The sequence below is a fragment of the Macrosteles quadrilineatus genome, unplaced genomic scaffold (genome assembly GCF_028750875.1).
Source record: "Macrosteles quadrilineatus isolate MER2022 unplaced genomic scaffold, UCM_ALF_1.0 Scaffold_3__2_contigs__length_128488019, whole genome shotgun sequence".
In the NCBI taxonomy this organism is placed as follows: Eukaryota; Metazoa; Arthropoda; class Insecta; order Hemiptera; family Cicadellidae; genus Macrosteles; species Macrosteles quadrilineatus.
In genome coordinates this window covers 112,363,510-112,382,295 of record NW_026542596.1, presented here as the reverse complement: position 1 = coordinate 112,382,295, position 18,786 = coordinate 112,363,510, and the positions used below count along the sequence as shown (strand labels likewise).

The following is an 18,786-nucleotide window of genomic DNA, read 5'->3' as shown; positions in this document are numbered from 1 at the left end:
TATGGACCTTGAAACAAAATGTTGTTCAAACTCTTTCCGTTCGCTTGTGTCCATGTAAAAAATTAATCTCTTCAAATATTACATCTTAAAGTTCTTTCATTATAATTAAAAAATATATTACTACTGACTTTAAAGTTATTATTTTTGTAACGCCAAGCTGGGAACTTTATGACATTTACGGAATGACGCAACTTTTGTTGCACAAATTACCGTACATACAAATCTATTCATGTTTGAAACACTTCTTTCTGTTTCGGTTTATACCAAGTTTATTTTGTAGTTCCGAAAAAACATGCAGTATTGAGTGTTGAGCTAACTAACTTTTGGAAATATCTTACCCTTTATAGTAACGTTTGGTTAGAAATTAGTTGTCCATAAAAGGTGTTAGGTAATTTTCTTTAGGCTTAAAATACTAAGCGAGGTACACATATTTTCTATACATATATTTTCTACAGAAATCCTACTATCCAGAAGTATTAACAAGCTTCGTTGATAAAAGATGGTCTTGCTATGGAGGTTTTTGTTTTAAATCTATACTATACTGTATAAAATTATATTCCTTAATCCCTTTCGTGCATTTTCACGGATCTTTGCTAAGTTCATCTCGAGCTATGCCATGTCGCCGCCATATTGTTTCGAGGGGTTGTACCCAGCGAGCGGGGGGAGGGGGGGGGCTGCAAGCTGTTACAGTAATATTTCCTCCCCCTCACATCTAGCATTGATTTGCCGTCTAATACAGTACACTGGCAGCACATTATAAATGTACTGGTTTTATTAAAAAAATATTTAATGACAAATTAAACAATTCATAACGAAACTTTGGTCAATTTGACTAATGGGAAATGTTTGAGTTTCTAAAAAAAAAATTTTAAATGGGAAATGTTTTTGATATTTTCTTTGTATCTAGTTTAACTTTCTTACGAGTTGTACTTATCATTACTGAGAATGATGCGTGTTTAGTAAATAAAATGGACACTTTGATTCTGACCAAGACAAACTGACTATTTATCTAGGATCATTAAAAAACTAATAATCAGGGGCAAATTGGTCAAGTTAAAAAACTTGGTTTTTGTTCAAAATCGAACTTGAGATATTTTAATTTCTAGGCGAGCACTATATCCACTCAGTCAACATATTGTTCAGTTAAGTCGGTCCACTCAAATATTTGTGACAGTTATTTTTGTTTACAGCTAAATGTAGAGTTATCTATCTATACACAACACATCCCCTACATAACACAAATTTTGTCGTCTGAACTCCTCCGTGGATTCTTAACCGACATTTGAAAGATCTAATTTGAGTAGATATCATTCAAGGTCTGACCTGTTGGAAAAGTCCCTTGGGGCTCTGCCCCAGTGTCCTTTAAAGTTAACAATTTATCCTTATAAAGAACAGATTTGTTTACATTTTTATCAACTGGATAATTTAATTGCTGTCACCATTCAAGCAGAAATTTAAGGAAACTCATGCGACCGACATTCACTGACTTGGTAAAAATTAAAAAAATACATTATTTCTTTTGCTTTTAAAACTAAATTTTCTACGTAATATGATTTCTAATTAATGGGGTTGAGTAATCACAAGATTTAGTATTTGCTTTGGTTCTAAAATCTATACTTCACTGCAACTAAATATTATATGGGATTATATGGGGATATATGGTGTCATTGATGATATGAGGTGATATTATATGGGGACAAAATCCTTAGCCTCCTCCTCTATAAGGCAGCGCGGAAAAAGCCGGTAAACATTTGTACGAAACACTAAAAAAACTAGGTCAGATTCTAAAAATCGTAAATTTTTACAAGAAATTTTGATTACATAAAATCTTTATGAACAGAGTCAATATTTTTATTAGCTGTTTTTAAACTCTCAAAAGTTATGACCATTGTATGTTTTAGAATAACTGCTGTAATACTGTACCCTACTTGGATTACGATTTCGAGTAGCAGGTACACTAGTTTTGATTTTAATATGCATACAGTAAATCATATTTTAGTTACATTATGAAGAAATTTCTAGTGAACTAACTTTCTCGATGTAGTATAACCATTGACTATTGTATAACCTATTCAAATATAGCGTTACTAGCTGTAACCCGCGGGCTTTGCCCCGTTTAACTTCTTAATTTTCAAGATTATCTCGTTCGCATGGCTCAATCACGTCCTGGTTGAAGTTTGTTCGCTACGCTCACTCACCTTTAGGTTGGAGCTCGTTCGCTACGCTCACTCACCTTTAGGTTGGAGCTCGTTCGCTGCGCTCACTTGCCTTCAGGATAGCTCGTTCGCTACGCTAACTCGCCTCCAGGTTGAAGTTCGTTCACTACGCTCACTCACCTTTTGGTTGCAAATTAGCTGTTGTCATAAATGTAAAAGAAATAATAGTGCTGCACCCTGTTGGTAATTTTTGTGACTTTAATGCTATTGAACATCACAGAACAGAACCAACTTGTTTAATTGAAACAGCTGTTAAGATTCAATAATTTCATTTCTCATAAGGTTAACATGGGAAACTCCAGAGCCACTGGGGCGGAGCCCGAAAGGATTTTTGAAATAAGAATATGCCTATATGTTAATCGGGAATGTGAGCTATCATCATGCCAAATTTCAGCCCAATCCGACCAGTATTTTTCGCGTTCACTTGTCACAAACATACATCCATACATCCATACATCCATCCATCCAAACTTTCTCATTTATAATATTAGTAGGATGTTAATTTCCAGATATATTATGAAAATCAACTTAATATTAATCCTATAGACAACATCTTATACATTGATCACATTGTGTTTTATGCCTTAACATGAGTAGATTAACTTAACGATATTTTTGTTTTGCTTTGGTTTCCCCTTCATAACATAATGCTATAAGAGTGTACCAACGGAGAGATGTGAAGATGTTTTATTTGTTGGTAAACATAATTCACGTAGCATCTGAGAAAGCCATAAGTGTGTACGTGTATACTCAATGGTACTGTAGTGCGATGATAGCAGCATAAGCAGTGAGTGTGTTGTATTGATTGTAGTTTGCTGCAACATTCTTTTCCAAGGACAATGTGTAAGTTTTTAGTTCATTTGTGTCATTAATTGTTGTTGCTTTTAGGATACTTGGTAAGCAAATCTTGCACAGGGAAAAAGTAATGTGTTGTTGTGTCGTGGGTAATTTTTGTTGCTTATAGAGGTATTGGTTAGCGAATCTTGCAGAAGGAAAAAGTCAACTAGAGTGTGGGATGTTTAGGGTGTCTAAAAGATACTTGAGTTGCTGAAAAGTCACTAATTGTACGTAAATAACAGTAATCAATTAATAGAATTTGAAGAAAAAAGGCAATTAATAGTTTATCAAATATTATAAATAAAATAAGTGATAATCGTTTTATTACGGCACTATCTACAGAAAGTCCCTTAAACAGAAAAAGTCTTGGTAAACTTTGTTTTACCAACCAGTTGGTTTGGGGCGGTATGTTTTCAGTGCAGGTCATATACACACTTTAAGTCTGATACGATGTGATTTGTTATTAAATTGTTATATTTAGTTAGAACATCTTATATAATTTGAACTTTACTGCTATTGATAATTGTGTAGTAAACATTCGAGATTCTTCTGTGTCTGTCCGGTTCACGTTGTTATATAATAAACAAAAATTAAAGCTTTGATGTTTAGAATTTCAAATAGTTAAAAATTGGAACAAACGGAGATTTAATTTGACACTGGCTTAAAAATAATAAGGATTTTTGTTTATTTATCTTTAGCATCTTGAATCAGCGTCGTTTTACATTGAAGCTATATATTTTTCATTTATTTTGCTTGGAGTAGGATCTCTAGATTACAGAACCTTATTATACACGATAAATCGATAACAAGATTTATATGGTGATTATTTAATGTTATTTGTTATCAAGGCTGAATTATATCGAGGTTTGCAATAACATGTGATTAAGGGTAAAATAAATCCAAGGGGTATTTGAAAATTACACTTGTTATCGAGGTTCCACTGTATTCCCGTTCTCTGGGGATTTATGACTAAAATACAGGCTTATACAAAAGAAGAAAACTGGTTTTTGCTAAAGCACAGCATTCTCTGTCGATAGTTCAATTAATTTAATTTACTTAGTAAATTTTTTTACCAGCTAAATCTTAAGCATGGGAATGGAGTGTGATTCACAATAATTGTCAACGAGTGCACAATAGTTGGTGTCCTTGTGGGTTTTCTCATTTATGGGCTATAAGTAGTTAACAAAAAACTAATAAAAGCATGTATTGTTTTCTAATTTCTAAAATATAGTTTGATTTGATTTTCTTCGTTACGCAACGCTCCGACCGCAGTAAACCTAATTAACACATAACGGAAGACATCGCCGGCGCAGTGGCGCGAAGGCGGGTATCCGAAGTTACATAACCTGTGTATCTACAGGGTCTAGTTGAGATTTCCACCACCAGAGTGTAGGTAAAAGGGTCGGAACTGTCGGTCCTGTCTCTGGGTCTGGGTCATTCCTCCGGTCTATTACAAGGATCAAGGAGCTGTTGCAGACGTGTACTTCATTCACGTGACTAGTGCTAGGAATTCAGTCATGGATGTAGATGGAGGTTACTCCACTTTTCGTAAGTAGTCTGTGTCTGTGTTAGAATTGTTTGAAGCGTTTATTTCAGTGTTTGTACATTTGCTTTTTGTCCGTGTTTGGCTTATTTTCATTGCTAGGTGCGTATTTTAAGCTGGATTTGAATGTATTAAGTGTAGAATCATAAAAGCGTACTCAGTATAACTTATTTAATCCATTGTATAATTAAGTGTACGATCTGTGTTACTTTTACTGACTGCTTTCTCCACCCAGGAACATTAGTTTGAGTCCATTTTGACTCCAATCAAAGTTATTTGTGTTAGTAATTAGTTAGTAACGGTATAATTTTCAATTTTAAGACCTATAAAAATAGGTAAAGAGTATTGTGATTATTTCCGTATTGAAAATTCTTGAATTGTTTAACCGTATATTTTCTTCAGGTGTATATTACGTAAATAATCTATTGTTAGGTGTAATATAATAAATGTAATTGGGTACAATGGTATCATTGACTTAACCAGTATTAAATGGTTGTATCCAACTTTCTTGGTTGTTTTGTAGCTGAAGTAGTACTGATCAAAAACATTCCTACGAATAACCATCACGATTATTTATATTCTTACAATGTTATGCAGACAGATTACGTAATAAAAACACTATTACAAAAGTCCTTGTAACTTATGTAAAAGATTAGGACTGTAAAGATTACCATTGTAAAACGAATAATTAACTATGACACTTATAATGAGACATACGAGTACAGTACTGGTTTATTTGTACTGATTATTTTCAGAATCAACCTACTACAGTGACTTAAGTGTTTCATGTACGTTCCGGTATTTTTGTTAACTCTAGGACACTGTCAAAATCCTTGAATGTAACTACACTGCACCAGGTTGCAACATGTTGCTATACACAATGTTGCAATTCATATAATATCTTCTTCAGCCAGCCACCAGAGGAGCTGTAAAAGACGTTCATAGTAATATATTTGTATTGATTTTTCTTAAGACCAAATATCGATTCAACGAAAATCAAATCTTTTACAGGCTTTCGCATTATGGCTTAGTTCTTACAGGATTGCGAAATCCTCTGGAGATCCACCAAAAGGCAATCAATGGCTGTTCAGTTCTTTTATCTAATAATTTTCTTTAGCCTTTACTTAGAACAGCTGATGATTTTAAAAAAATATTCATACTGTACAAATAAACATCATTCATTTCTGTTCTTCTTGAAAACATGACTTTTATTTTTCTCTTTTAATTTTTCATTAATTTACTCAAACACTCCACAAATGGCATTAATAATTCGTAATCCGAAACTTTGTGCACTACATAATCAAATCAAATAATTTACTGTCCATAAACATACATAGCCTAAAATGCACAGACAAAACTCAGACAATACTTGACAGATTGTCTATAATTTCTTCGATAAGTTCATCATACTCGGAGAAAGAAAAATCGTACCACTTGGATAGTAGAATTTTACAATAAAATAAAAATTATCAATTTTTTTAACACGTTTAATCCATTATCACCAAAACGTGCAATGCTATAGAAACAGTGGCGTACAGATAGTTTATATACCTTTATCTTTGTTTTGATGATCGTAGGGATGTTTTTGGATTATTGAAAACGAAGTTTGGATGTTTGAGTAACCGACGTTCTATCGATTGCTGGATGACAATCTCAATTACAACTCAGCACGTTATCTTTGTGAAGAAATAAGGTTTCTCATAGGCAGGACATGTTACTAGCATACTCGTACATTCGTGATTTGTACATATGGATATACATCAATTTAAAATCTTTGAGGTTTTATGGCCATTATACAAGTTTTTAACTGAGTTTTTGCACGTAGATGTAACTTTTGGGGGAAAATCTAGAATGGCAGACGATACTTTAGCTAAATGACACAAAATGTGTTGCCCGACAATTTCTTAGCTCAGTAACCGTAAATTGTAAGCAAACTGATAGAGAACCGGTGTCGGGACACATAGGCCTACTGTGAATTGCATACAGTTAAAGTAAAATAAAGATTTCCTAGTTAGAATTTGTTTTTGTACAGACTTGTTTTTGTTACATAAGTAGGCCTATTGTAAATCAGAGACCAAAATAAACTCTTGACCCTTGAGTCAGTGGATATTAGATAATGGACCAATCTTATATAACCCCAGAAGTCATAAGACTACGTTAGACTAATCACAGGTTTTTATAATGTAAAATAACTTATTTCCGCATTCAATTAATGATAAAATTTGATTAATGTCTACCTGTACGTCAAATGCATTAAATTGCAATGAATATCAACCTGTTAATTATATCACTTCGAAACTTATTTTCCAGTAAAGGTTGGCAACCGTTTCTATAGCGATCTTTGCGTCTGCCGGGTTGTCAAAGTTGCCATGTTAAGTATATAATTGTTATTTGTGTAACCAGTGTGCGAAGTGTCACTTTGTTGCACATGAGAACATTTTTACTCACGAGCCGTAAGCGAGTGTGGTAAGTTTCACGAGTGTAGCAAAGGGACTTTGCGCTCAGGACTACAAATATAACCATATAAATCATAAGTCTTTCAAACACTATACAACACGTACACTTGGGTTAGGTTAAATCCAAGCCTTGAACGAAAGTAAAATGTTGACACAATGACACAAAACAACAGGTTAAGTTTAGCGTTGACTGTATTACAGCTGTCGTAGTATTAATACTCAAAAGGCTATGAATCTGAAGCACTGCACCAGCTGATCGTACAGTAGTTGTAAAAGTTGCAATGGTTTCTTCTTACAATAGTCCGACATATCGATGTTATAAAGTACACTAACACAATAATATTAGACAAAATAATTGAATTACTTAAAAGCTGTTTTTTCATAAGCAAAATGGAAGTAAGTCGGAGGTTTTAGTTTTCATAAATAATCGTGCAAAATGGCGATAATATAGTTCAACACATTGGCAAAAATGTCTTTTCAACGTATTTTAAATGTTAACTTCCAATAGAATTGAATAATTAGTTAAATAAATAACATGTTTGAACAGCTGATTTTATTGTTACATTGTTGTCATCTCAAAAATACTAATATTAGTATTTTCTTCGCTAACAACATGAAAATTTTAAATTTTTAACTCGTTTGTAATAAAATAATAGAATTTTGTACTTGATATGATGGAAACGGAATGAACACAATAGCTATGAAGATACAGTACAGATAGTAATGCATTGAAGCGTGTTATCAATGCTGCCTCAAGGCCGTGCTGATAACTGATAAGACGTCTGATGTTTCATAGGACGTGGGAAAGATGAAAACAGCGATGGTCTTTAACCTCTAGACCTTGACTTGTTATCATTAAAATCTGCCATAGCATGAATGACTCACGTCTTGACCAAACTAATTAAGATCACTTCCATAATGGGGATGGAGGTAGAATGTCTAGTTGTATAGTTGAAGGTGGAATCAACAGTAACATTTTGACAAGTGAGAGGAGTGCTGCTTTTTAGTGGCAACATTTGTATTAATACCCCGCCGCCACAGCAAACCTGCAGACTAAGCGAATTTCCATCTACCTGGCTGGAATTCCTCAAAATTATTCCCTTTAAATTGTCAGATTTATTTCTCATTTAGCTAAGTATGAAGTAAACAAAATTTCGTTAATTAGTCCATAGACAAGCAAGCTACAACAGTTCATTTATTCTCCATAAGAATGACATAGTAATTTTAAATTTAAACTTTTTGGATTTTTTCCGTAACCGTTAGACAACAATGCTTCATTATACTAAATTGTTTTTTTTTTAGCTCTACAAAATGGTTTGGGGAGAAAGTAAAAAATGTTATGTTTACAAGGTGAAAAATGGAAAATTCCCATTTTTAACCCCCAAAAAGTCCCCATAAGCCCCTGTTCCTTTAGTCCGATCATGCTGGTTGGCAAACTTGTTCGTTTATACCAAATTTCATCAAAATCATTTTTGCTCGAGTTATCGTGCTTGCTAACGGACACATATATATTTGAATTTGTACGGATGGTGTTTTTGGCCCCTGGGGACCTCAAAACGAAAAAGTAAATCGGTTCCGGGTCCAGGTCTTACCATGAGACTTACGGTAATAGCTTATTCTGTATGTGGAAAATTCGCTAAAAAGAACTTATGTAGGTGAATGAGCCTGTCTATAGAGAGTGTCACTGTCCAAATTCCGTTTTTTCTCATAGTTTTTGAAAATATGGTAGTTTATGTAAGCTAATATACAAAGTTAAAGAATAAATATTTTTCAATCAGTCGTATTTTCAGTATGGTTTTGCTAAAATGTCTGTGAACACTGCATAAATCAGTGATTGACCATAAGCACACACTGTCCGACTCAACTCAATTAATTTACGTTCGGTTTACTTCTGAAACTGGATACAGATTACAACTGGGACGGGTGGAGTCGTCGTCATGTAATCCAGCTACTAGGAGGTTACGAATTGTGGACATTTTTAGGCATGCACTGTTTCATGTTTTAAATAAAAACACAATTGAAGTTTCAATACTATTTATTATAAATTGCATTTAACATCGACAGAAATACATTTAGGCTGCAGTTAATGAGCCGACATCTTTTATTCTGAATCGGAAATCAAGTACACTTAAAAGAGAATACACAAAGACCAAAGAGTAATACCTCTAAACATGGACTTCACTATATACATATATCAACATCCCCTCTCTTTTACAAAATTGAAAATTTTAACTTTCCAAAATACAACTTTAACATTTTCCTTTCAAGTCTAACAAAATATACACCAAAACCTAATCATAAGACAACCTCTTTGGATTTCTTATCAATCTACCCTTTCGGCTTACACAACCATCGAAACTTTTAACAATTTGTTCTTCTGATGAAATTCTAGGAGTTAGGCCTACTGGTCTTTGAAACAACACTGGACTACTTTGCGGAGAAATAAGGCTATTACCATTAGTACCTGACAAACTGATTTGTGAATCTGACTTAGGACTTGTTTCAGGCATTATGGTTTCATTACCTGTATCATTAGACAAATCTGGCCTAATCATCTTCCTATTTCTTACAAACATTTTATCTTTCTCATCAGACAAAACATAGGATCTGGGGATTCTATTTTTTTCTACAACTTTTCCTGCTGTCCAAGGTGAATCAACAGTTTTCTTAAAATACACTTTGTCTCCTACATTTAAAGAAGGTAACTCTTTGCTATTTCTATCATAGTACTTTTTAATACAATCTTTTCTCTTGTCTGACAAAATTTTGTTAGGTTTTGTTACTTTAGGCTGCAAACTACTTTTAGACAGTGGCAATAGGCCATTGAGTTTTCTACTAAACATTAACTCTGCTGGTGAAGGTTGATATTGTTTACTAGTGTTACGATAACTTAACAATGCAAGATACACATCAGACTTAGATTCTTTTGTTTTCTTCAGTAAGTTTTTCGCTATTTTGACACCTGACTCAGCTTGACCATTAGATTGAGAGTGTTTTGGACTAACTATCACTAGCTTAAAATCGTACAACACAGAAAACTCGTGAAAAGCGTTAGAAGTGAATTGACTTCCTGAATCAACTACTAAAGTAACAGGAATTCCATGGCGAGCAAATATTGATTTGCATTTCTCGATTACAGTTTTTGAAGTAATGTCTGACAAAGATACTAACTCAATATATTTAGAATAATAGTCCATTAGTACAAGAAAATATTGGTTATCAAACTCAAAAATGTCACCTGACACTTTATGCCAAGGCAAATCTGGTACATCATGAAACAACAACGGTTCTTTTGCATTCATAGGCTTAAACTTAGCACAAACACTACATTTATTTACAAAACTTTCAATGTCTTTATGTAAGGTGGGCCAATACAATAAATTGCGTGCCCTAATCTCACATGTTTGTTTTCCTACATGGCCACAATGCAAACTTTCAAGCATCATTTTATGAAGTGAACTAGGTACAACAATAGATTGATTTTTGAAAACAAGATCATCTACAACATGAAGATCATGTTTAATACTCCAAAATGGTAAAACCATATTACTGACTTCAGGCTTTTGAGGCCAACCTTTAGATATATACATCTTTAAAATACCTAGACATTCATCTGAACTGGTTTTTTCTCTTAGCAGGTTTAGTTTACTTTCAGACACGGGAAGATAAGATTTTAACATATTTACCTCACAAATGATGTCCTCATCTAAAACATCAATATCTTCTTTACCTTCTACTGGAAGTGCTGCACGTGACAGTGTATCAGCTATATACATCAATTTACCTGGCTTGTATACAACAATTAAGTCATAGCGTTGAACTTTTAGCATCATTCGCTGTAATCTTAAAGGAGCAGCAGTAATGGGCTTCCTAAACAAACATTCTAAGGGTTTGTGATCAGTTTCAACAGTTACTTTCCTAGAGAAAATAAATTGGTGAAATCTAGTGCAACCAAAAACTATGGCTAGCATTTCTCGTTCTATCTGACAATAATTTGACTGAGTCTTAGTGAGCGCTCTAGACGCATACGCAATTGGATTATCACCACATAACAATACAGCACCTAAACCAGTTGAGGAACAATCTACAGACAATGTTATTGGCTTACTTGGGTCATAATATGATAAAACAGGAGGAGATACTAACAAAGACTTTAAAGTCAAAAATGCATTTTGTTGTTCGGCATTCCATTGAAATAAAACATCTTTATGTGAAAGAACTCGCAAAGGAGATGTTACAGTCGAATAATTTGGAATAAACTTTGATAAGTAATTGGTAACTCCTAAAAATCTTTCCAAGTCTTTACGATCTTTAGGTATTGGCATCTCCTGTACAGCTTTAAGCTTAGAAGGATCCGGAGTTAAACCATACTCAGTAAACCGATGACCCAAAAACAAAACTTCACTCTCAGCAAATTTACATTTCCTAGAGTTAAACTTAATATTAAAATCCTTAGCTCTTTTTAATACTTCCTTTAATCTTAAATCATGAGTTTGTTTATCAGGAGCACCTATGCAAATGTCATCTATGTAGGTGACTACACCATCAATACCTTCAAATATTTGAGATACAGTAGAATGAAATATATCCGGTGCACTTGAGATACCATATGGCAAACGAAGGTATCTATATCTACCAAAAGGTGTATTAAACGTACACAACTTGCTACTAATATTATCCAACTTAAGCATCCAAAATGCACTGCTTGCATCAAGAGTTGAAAATATCTTACAATTATTAAACTTTGATGACACTTCATCTATAGTTGGCATTTGACAGTGTGTTCTTTGTATATACTTATTCAGGTTTCTTGGATCTAATACTACCTTTAGTCCAGAATTTTTTTTGTTTATCAAAACTAAACTGTGAACCCATTCTGTAGGTTCATTTTCTTTTACAATAATTCCATTAGCTTCCATTAATTCAAGTTCATTTTTCAAAGGATTTAACAAAGCGAATGGTACTCTACGACATGGTTCAATAATAGGCTTAGCATCTTCACTTAATGACAAATGAACTGTTGTAGGAATGTTACCAATACTACCATCAAAAAGTGAGCTATATTCATTCAAAATGCTACTAACAGAATGTACACTTTCATTAGGCCTATGCATATTTTGACCTAGAACAATATTATTTACACTTTGGTTCTTAACATCAGACAATACCTGACCGTTGTAGGCTGCTATAAGACCTAACACGCGACAAGAATTTAAGCCTAAAATTGGCGAACATTTCACATCAACTATTACAAAAGTAATACAGAACATTTTCCTGTTGAAAGAGCAATCTAAATCTACAATACCTAGTACCGGTATTTTTTCACCAGTTAGTGTACTAAGATTTATATTTGAGGTGCGTATTAATGCCTTTGATAGGCCTAGCCTATTAAACAAATCAATTGGGATTATATTTGTCTGAGCACCTGTATCTATTTTAAATGATATTGTGTGTTCCCTAATGTTCAAATTCTCTAGCCATTCATTAGCCCTGGATTTACACATGTAATTTTTAGGAACAGAATCATTAACTGAACATATATTACTGAATAAAAAGTTTTTGTCAATCACGTAATTAGATATAGATTCAGACGTGAGCGATACCGTATCAATTGAAAAATATTCTTGTGCACAAGTACTTTTAGAAGAACTGTCTTGCCTACCTTGCCTTATAGCTACATCACTCGAATTAGAATCTAAACTTAGGCCTACTTCACAAACCTTTTTGGCTGATTTGCATACACTGGCAAAGTGGTTGTTTTTACCGCACTTATAGCACACTAAGCCATACGCAGAGCACTTGTTAATACCGTGATTTTTCCCACAATTACGGCAGTTTGAAATAAACTTCTTAGCACTTGTACTTTTGTTAGGCCTACCTGTCCCAGTTGATTTCTGCTGTGATGGTGGATGAAATTTGTTCCGTTGGTCCTGATGAACCTGTTTCTGTCTGAACGTTTGTGGTTGTTGGTAACCCCTCTCTCGTTGCTTATGGACGTTTACTGTATGGACATTATGTTCTGCTTCAAGTTCTCTGATGTGTTGTTTAGACAGTTCAGCAGCTTTACAGATTGCTAAAGTCTTCTCCAAGTTAATCTCCGGCTCTCTCAATAATCGTTCCCTGACATTCTGGTTTTGAGAGTTAAGCCCTGATATTAAGACATCGCAAACAAGACTTTCGCGGACAGAGTCAAATTCACAAGCGAGGCTCAAGTTAACTAAGTCCGTATAGAAACTATCGATGGATTCAGATGGCAGCTGTTTCCTATTTAGAAATTTATGTCTCAGAACCGTGAGGTTTTTCTTAGGCGAGAAATGGTTTTCAAATTTACTTACCACCACGTCGTACTTTTTTGCATCTTCGGATGAGAGGTTGAACGAATTGAAAATGTCTATGCATTTGTCACCCAAATTATGTAGTAGTAGAGCAACCTTCCTAGCGTCATTTTCAGAATTTAGGTTAGAAGCCAAGAGATAAATCTCAAATTTCTGATACCAGTGCTTCCAATTTTCGGATAAATTGCCCTCGAAATTAAAATTCTGAAGATTGCATGGAACCATTGTGAAATTTTCAGTTTTTCTAGACACAGTCCTTTGTTCAGTTTGTTGAAGCACGTTTTCATCTTCCGACTCACTCATTGTTATAACACATTTTTATGTTAATTTATTACTCACGCACTTGAATTTATTTGTATCCCACTTATAAGACACCATGTTTCATGTTTTAAATAAAAACACAATTGAAGTTTCAATACTATTTATTATAAATTGCATTTAACATCGACAGAAATACATTTAGGCTGCAGTTAATGAGCCGACATCTTTTATTCTGAATCGGAAATCAAGTACACTTAAAAGAGAATACACAAAGACCAAAGAGTAATACCTCTAAACATGGACTTCACTATATACATATATCAACATGCACTGTGGATCCGACACTCCCTGGTGTGGATTAACGTCCACACGGGTTAGTACTACGACTATCCGCAGTACTATCCTGAAAATAGACCAATTCGTATTTACCATGGCAAAAATGTGGTTCGGATTCCACTATGTAGGTCCCTTAGTTGCCATTAGCTGTATGGGCTATTAATTAACAGCTGTTAAGTCTAAGGAATAAGGAATAAGGAATAAGTCGGCCTTAAGTTACTAACAAGACTACAAGATCGCGCCACTCATCCTACACTTATCTCCATAAAATACCTACTTTGTATGGTCGTCATTTCATTGAAAAATTATTACTGTAAAAGTATGGGAGTGGGATTTTTACTTGTCACATAGTCAAATTTACTTCTTAGGGTATACAATAACAGGCCTATTATAATTATATGTCTATTATATTGCCTAGTTATATTGACGGTAGTGAAAAGCGTGTGGGAAATTAGTTAACTCTGCCAAACATTGGTTTTGTACCTCCTCCACAAAAACGTTAAAAATAAAATCCCTTTGGTAAGAACGTGTCGTCATTATATTACAGTATACTTGTGTTATTGAGCAAACGGGGCATGAATTTTGTAGAAATTCAACATATTAAGGGTAGATTATGTGTCGTGTTGTTCTCTTTAGGGATGATGGGGCTAGGACATGCAAATAAGGGAGGAGGCGGACTTATCGCTGTTACGGTGATCATTAAAAATCTAAACAACTGTTTAATAACTTATTCTGGCAGAGTACGTAATTGAACTATTACAGTATTAGGTGTGATGCAAGTTTAATTCAATACTATCGTTGCTTTCAGATGTAGTCAATGTACTTAACCTTCTTGAAAGGTGTTTTGTAACTGATTTGGAAATATTAATTATGTTAAAAATGTTGTTGAACTGTGTGGTTTTTATTAAAAAAATGTAGTTTTATTTATTAGTGTCTTATAAATAAATAAGAGTGATGAGTTATGAATGTAGATAATTGGAAAATTAAGGTGATGCGGTGTAGCGGAACACCCACCGAATTAATCATTTGTAAAGAATTTTATCTGTGATGTTTCATTATTTCCACAGCCTTTCTCAACTCGAGTATAAACCTCTTGAGTTGTCGTGGTCTCCCTTCAATTTTTCTTAAAACATAATTTTGCTAATAACTGGAATTGTAAAACCGTAGGAATTTCCCACAATGCACCACTCATTGGATTCACGTAACAATACATGAGTCACTACAACCAGCTGATCTGATAACATGGCGGCGTTTCTATACTTAGATAAGCATCTGCGCGTCATCAGGCCCGAGGCCCCCTCCAACACACTCACTCAGTCGAGCCGTTCCACTGTCGCAGTACGCAGTGAGTTTGAGTTAGTGAGTCAGCCGTGAGTTCACTAAGTTGACCGATTCACCGTGTTTTGTCAAGTGTTGTATAATTCGACGGTGCCTACAGCGCGTGAACGTGAAGGACTGCAGACCAGCGGAGCGCATGCCTGCATACACAGTAACCATGACAGATCCAGGTAACCATAACGATAACAGTTTAGTTTCATGTCGCGATTGTCGCGTGCTGGACAGTGTAGAGTTTAGTACTGTAGTGTTGTGTGAAACGCGATGTCCACAGCCCCAGTGCCCGTGCCCGTGCCTGTTGTTACCAATGGGGAAACAGGTTAGATTGTGTGAAAAGTGGAAATAAAGTACAGATTGAGATTCCATCTATACTATTATAAAAAAGAGGTGGTTGCTGTATGTGTGTATGTGTGTATGGGAAAAGTAAACTCGAAAAATATTGGTCGGATTGGGCTGATATTTGGCATGATGATAGCTCACATTCCCGATTAACATATAGGCATATTCTTATTTCAAAAATCCTTTCGGGCTCCGCCCCAGTGGCTCTGGAGTTTCCCATGTTAACCTTATGAGAAATGGAATTATTGAATCTTAACAGCTGTTTCAATTAAACAAGTTGGTTCTGTTCTATGATGTTCAATAGCATTAAAGTTACAAGGATTACCAACAGGGTGCAGCACTATTATTTCTTTTACATTTATGACAACAGCTAATTTGCAACCAAAAGTTGAGTGAGCGTAGCGAACGAACTTCAACCTGGAGGCGAGTTAGCGTAGCGAACGAGCTAACCTGAAGGCAAGTGAGCGCAGCGAACGAGCTCCAACCTAAAGGTGAGTGAGCGTAGCGAACGAGCTCCAACCTAAAGGTGAGTGAGCGTAGCGAACGAGCTCCAACCTAAAGGTGAGTGAGCGTAGCGAACAAACTTCAACCAGGACGTGATTGAGCCATGCGAACGAGATAATCTTGAAAATTAAGATGTTAAACGGGGCAAAGCCCGCGGGTTACAGCTAGTTACTTATAAGAATGTGATAAGAACTAGTGTTGACTAATTTTTCAACGTTTTTACTTTTTGAATTGTTCGGAGAGGTGCTATTGGTTCTAGGAAGTTATTTATGTTTACGATGAAAATAAATAAACATGTTTCAGGATGTAGGATTGTTTTAGTAGTGTGATGTTATGGTTTAAAACTGTACTTCTGTACTGGAGGCCGCAAGTTCGAACCCCAACAATCACCAGGTTCGCGATAAAATGCAATAACACGTAGCCTATGTCATACTCAAACTGATTATTTAATTCTCCTACCAAGTACAATACACACTGAGGCGAAGTCAACGTTTGCGCTCATTTTACTTGACGTTGACGAAAAAGTCCTCGTTTCAAACCGTGGTCCGCGAATATGGAGGGCAGTTTGGTCAGCATACTTTCCCATCCGATTTTGGAAACAAAATTCCAGAAACCCAAAACTATAGTAATATTGTCAATACTGAACCCTGTCATTGATGTTTAAAATGTCCGTGGATTGATTTGTAGAGTTGTTAATAGGTGAAGTTACCAAACCAGTGAGTGGAATTTCTAGGGGAGCATACGTCGTATGTTAGTAGTGACTTAGCCAGGGGGGTCCTGGGGTCCAGACCCCTCCTTCCGGTCTTAAATATAATATTTTTTTGTTAAACTAAATGTAAAATTATATAATCATACTGTGTTGACGTTGGGGTTGATTGTTTTCAATGCCAAGAGAGCTAAAAAGACCTTTTTAGGGCCTATATTTAAAAAAAAATTCCCGGACCCCCCTTTGGAATACCCCCCAGACCCCACCCGGTCGGTTGACCCTCCCTATTTTGAAATCCTGACTACGTCACTGGTAGTACAGTCACGCTTTCGAGGATAATTAATTATTGTAACATTTTTCATTGTTTTCAGTCGTTTCAGTTATTATAACGTAATGCGATGAAAAATTCATTTTCACTGTTAAAACAAGTGTTAATGTGTTTATTTTAAGAAAAAGGAAATTTCATCGTAGAATTGTTGTAGTAAGTCATTTCCACAACAAAAAGTAAACATAAGGGTTTGGCGTGTGTTGACTTGCATCGATTTGTGGACTTGTCGTTTTACTTGATTGTATGTCAAAAGTGTCCACAATCTTGAGGTTCACTGAACTGATGTTACTGAGGTTTGGTTGCCAACAACATCTACAATTTCTTCAGAGTCATAATTAATCTGCCCGTACACTTTGTCGAGTCTTATTGTATCTTTCAAAAACTATCCTTCTTATTCATGGTTGTTGAATCTAAAGATTCTTTTTTAGCCTATTATGAAAACCAGATTATATTTATTATTCTAACATTGTATTTGTATTGTTATTTATACTGCGTTAAATTACTTACAACAACTGTACAGTATGTTAAAACCTGTAAAACTTAATTTGTGAAGACGTTTATAAATTATAAACTATATTCTTTACAATCGAATCAATTTAATAAACCTACATTTTATTTTATTTTCGTAATTTTAATTGGTACTCTACCTTTAAAAAACATTTTAATTTTGTAATTTTTTCGTACAGAAGGAATATTTTATAGATTTCAAATTGTGTAATCTTTAAGTGATTACAATTATTCATAGCAGCATAGCTTATTTAAAATCTAATTCTATAAACAAAATACTTGAGTAACAAATATCGAAATCAAATCAGATTCTATTTCAACAAACTGACGTAAATAATTCTTTGTTTATAGTGCAAAACGGCTGCTAGACTTGAATTGGAGTTAAACTTTTAAAAACTGAAACCCAAAATTAAAATAATAGCTTCGACATTCACTACCTCTCAAAATTATCTCTCTTTCATCGGTAGAATCATGAAAACGCATCTAGTGGTTGAAACAGGACCTTCGAATTAACCCCCCCCCCCACGTTTAATGTATGATAATTAACTATAACCAGAGATACTTTCATAACCGATCAGTATCACCACGTTTTCGAATCTGGTATCTGGAATGTGTTCGTCTTTTGGTGGGAACGAACCAAGAAGATGGCATCATTAGCTATTTCAAATCAGCGCCGGGAAACAAAATAGCTGGAAAACACATATCCCGAGAGTTTTTAGAGCAATCAAATGAAAAAATACAACAATATTTACAATAACACCATTATTATAGGGATCAAACTCTTACATACGTTTGGTTAGGACTCGAGTTACGGCCTCATCAGTTCTTGTATCTTCTTGAAAACTTCTTGAACTGCGAGTTCACGCCTCTTGTCCCCTGAAGACGGGGTCGGATTCTAGACTCCGAAACGTAGTAAAACTACTGTTTTGTATTGTAGTGTTGGAAAACGTCGGCAGCAATACTTCAAAAGGCCTTTATCCATTTATCTCAAGTATAGTTATACTTCCAAACATGTCATCTAAATGTGCCATCATGTCAGAGATCCGTTTTAGCACGCCACGTGCGCTGTTAGCCTTACATCGT

The 18,786-nt window shown here is 34.8% G+C and overlaps 1 protein-coding gene across 5 annotated transcripts in view; it reads left to right on the top strand.

Moving 5' to 3' along the window:
* The window catches only part of LOC128988329 (plasma membrane ascorbate-dependent reductase CYBRD1-like), a 70,943-nt gene that overhangs the window by 30,367 nt on the left and 21,790 nt on the right, over positions 1–18,786 (top strand). Inside the window, exon 1 of one of the 5 annotated variants that reach the window (XM_054409519.1) lies at positions 4,468–4,601. The exons of 2 other annotated variants lie outside the window; for them this stretch is intronic. In XM_054409519.1, the coding sequence (XP_054265494.1) occupies positions 4,571–4,601 (31 nt within the window). In that variant the 5' untranslated portion in view covers positions 4,468–4,570. Of the gene's footprint in view, positions 1–4,467; positions 4,602–15,331; positions 15,493–15,568; positions 15,639–18,786 lie in introns of those variants that run through there. 2 more of the 5 variants (XM_054409518.1, XM_054409517.1) reach the window with 2 other exon arrangements.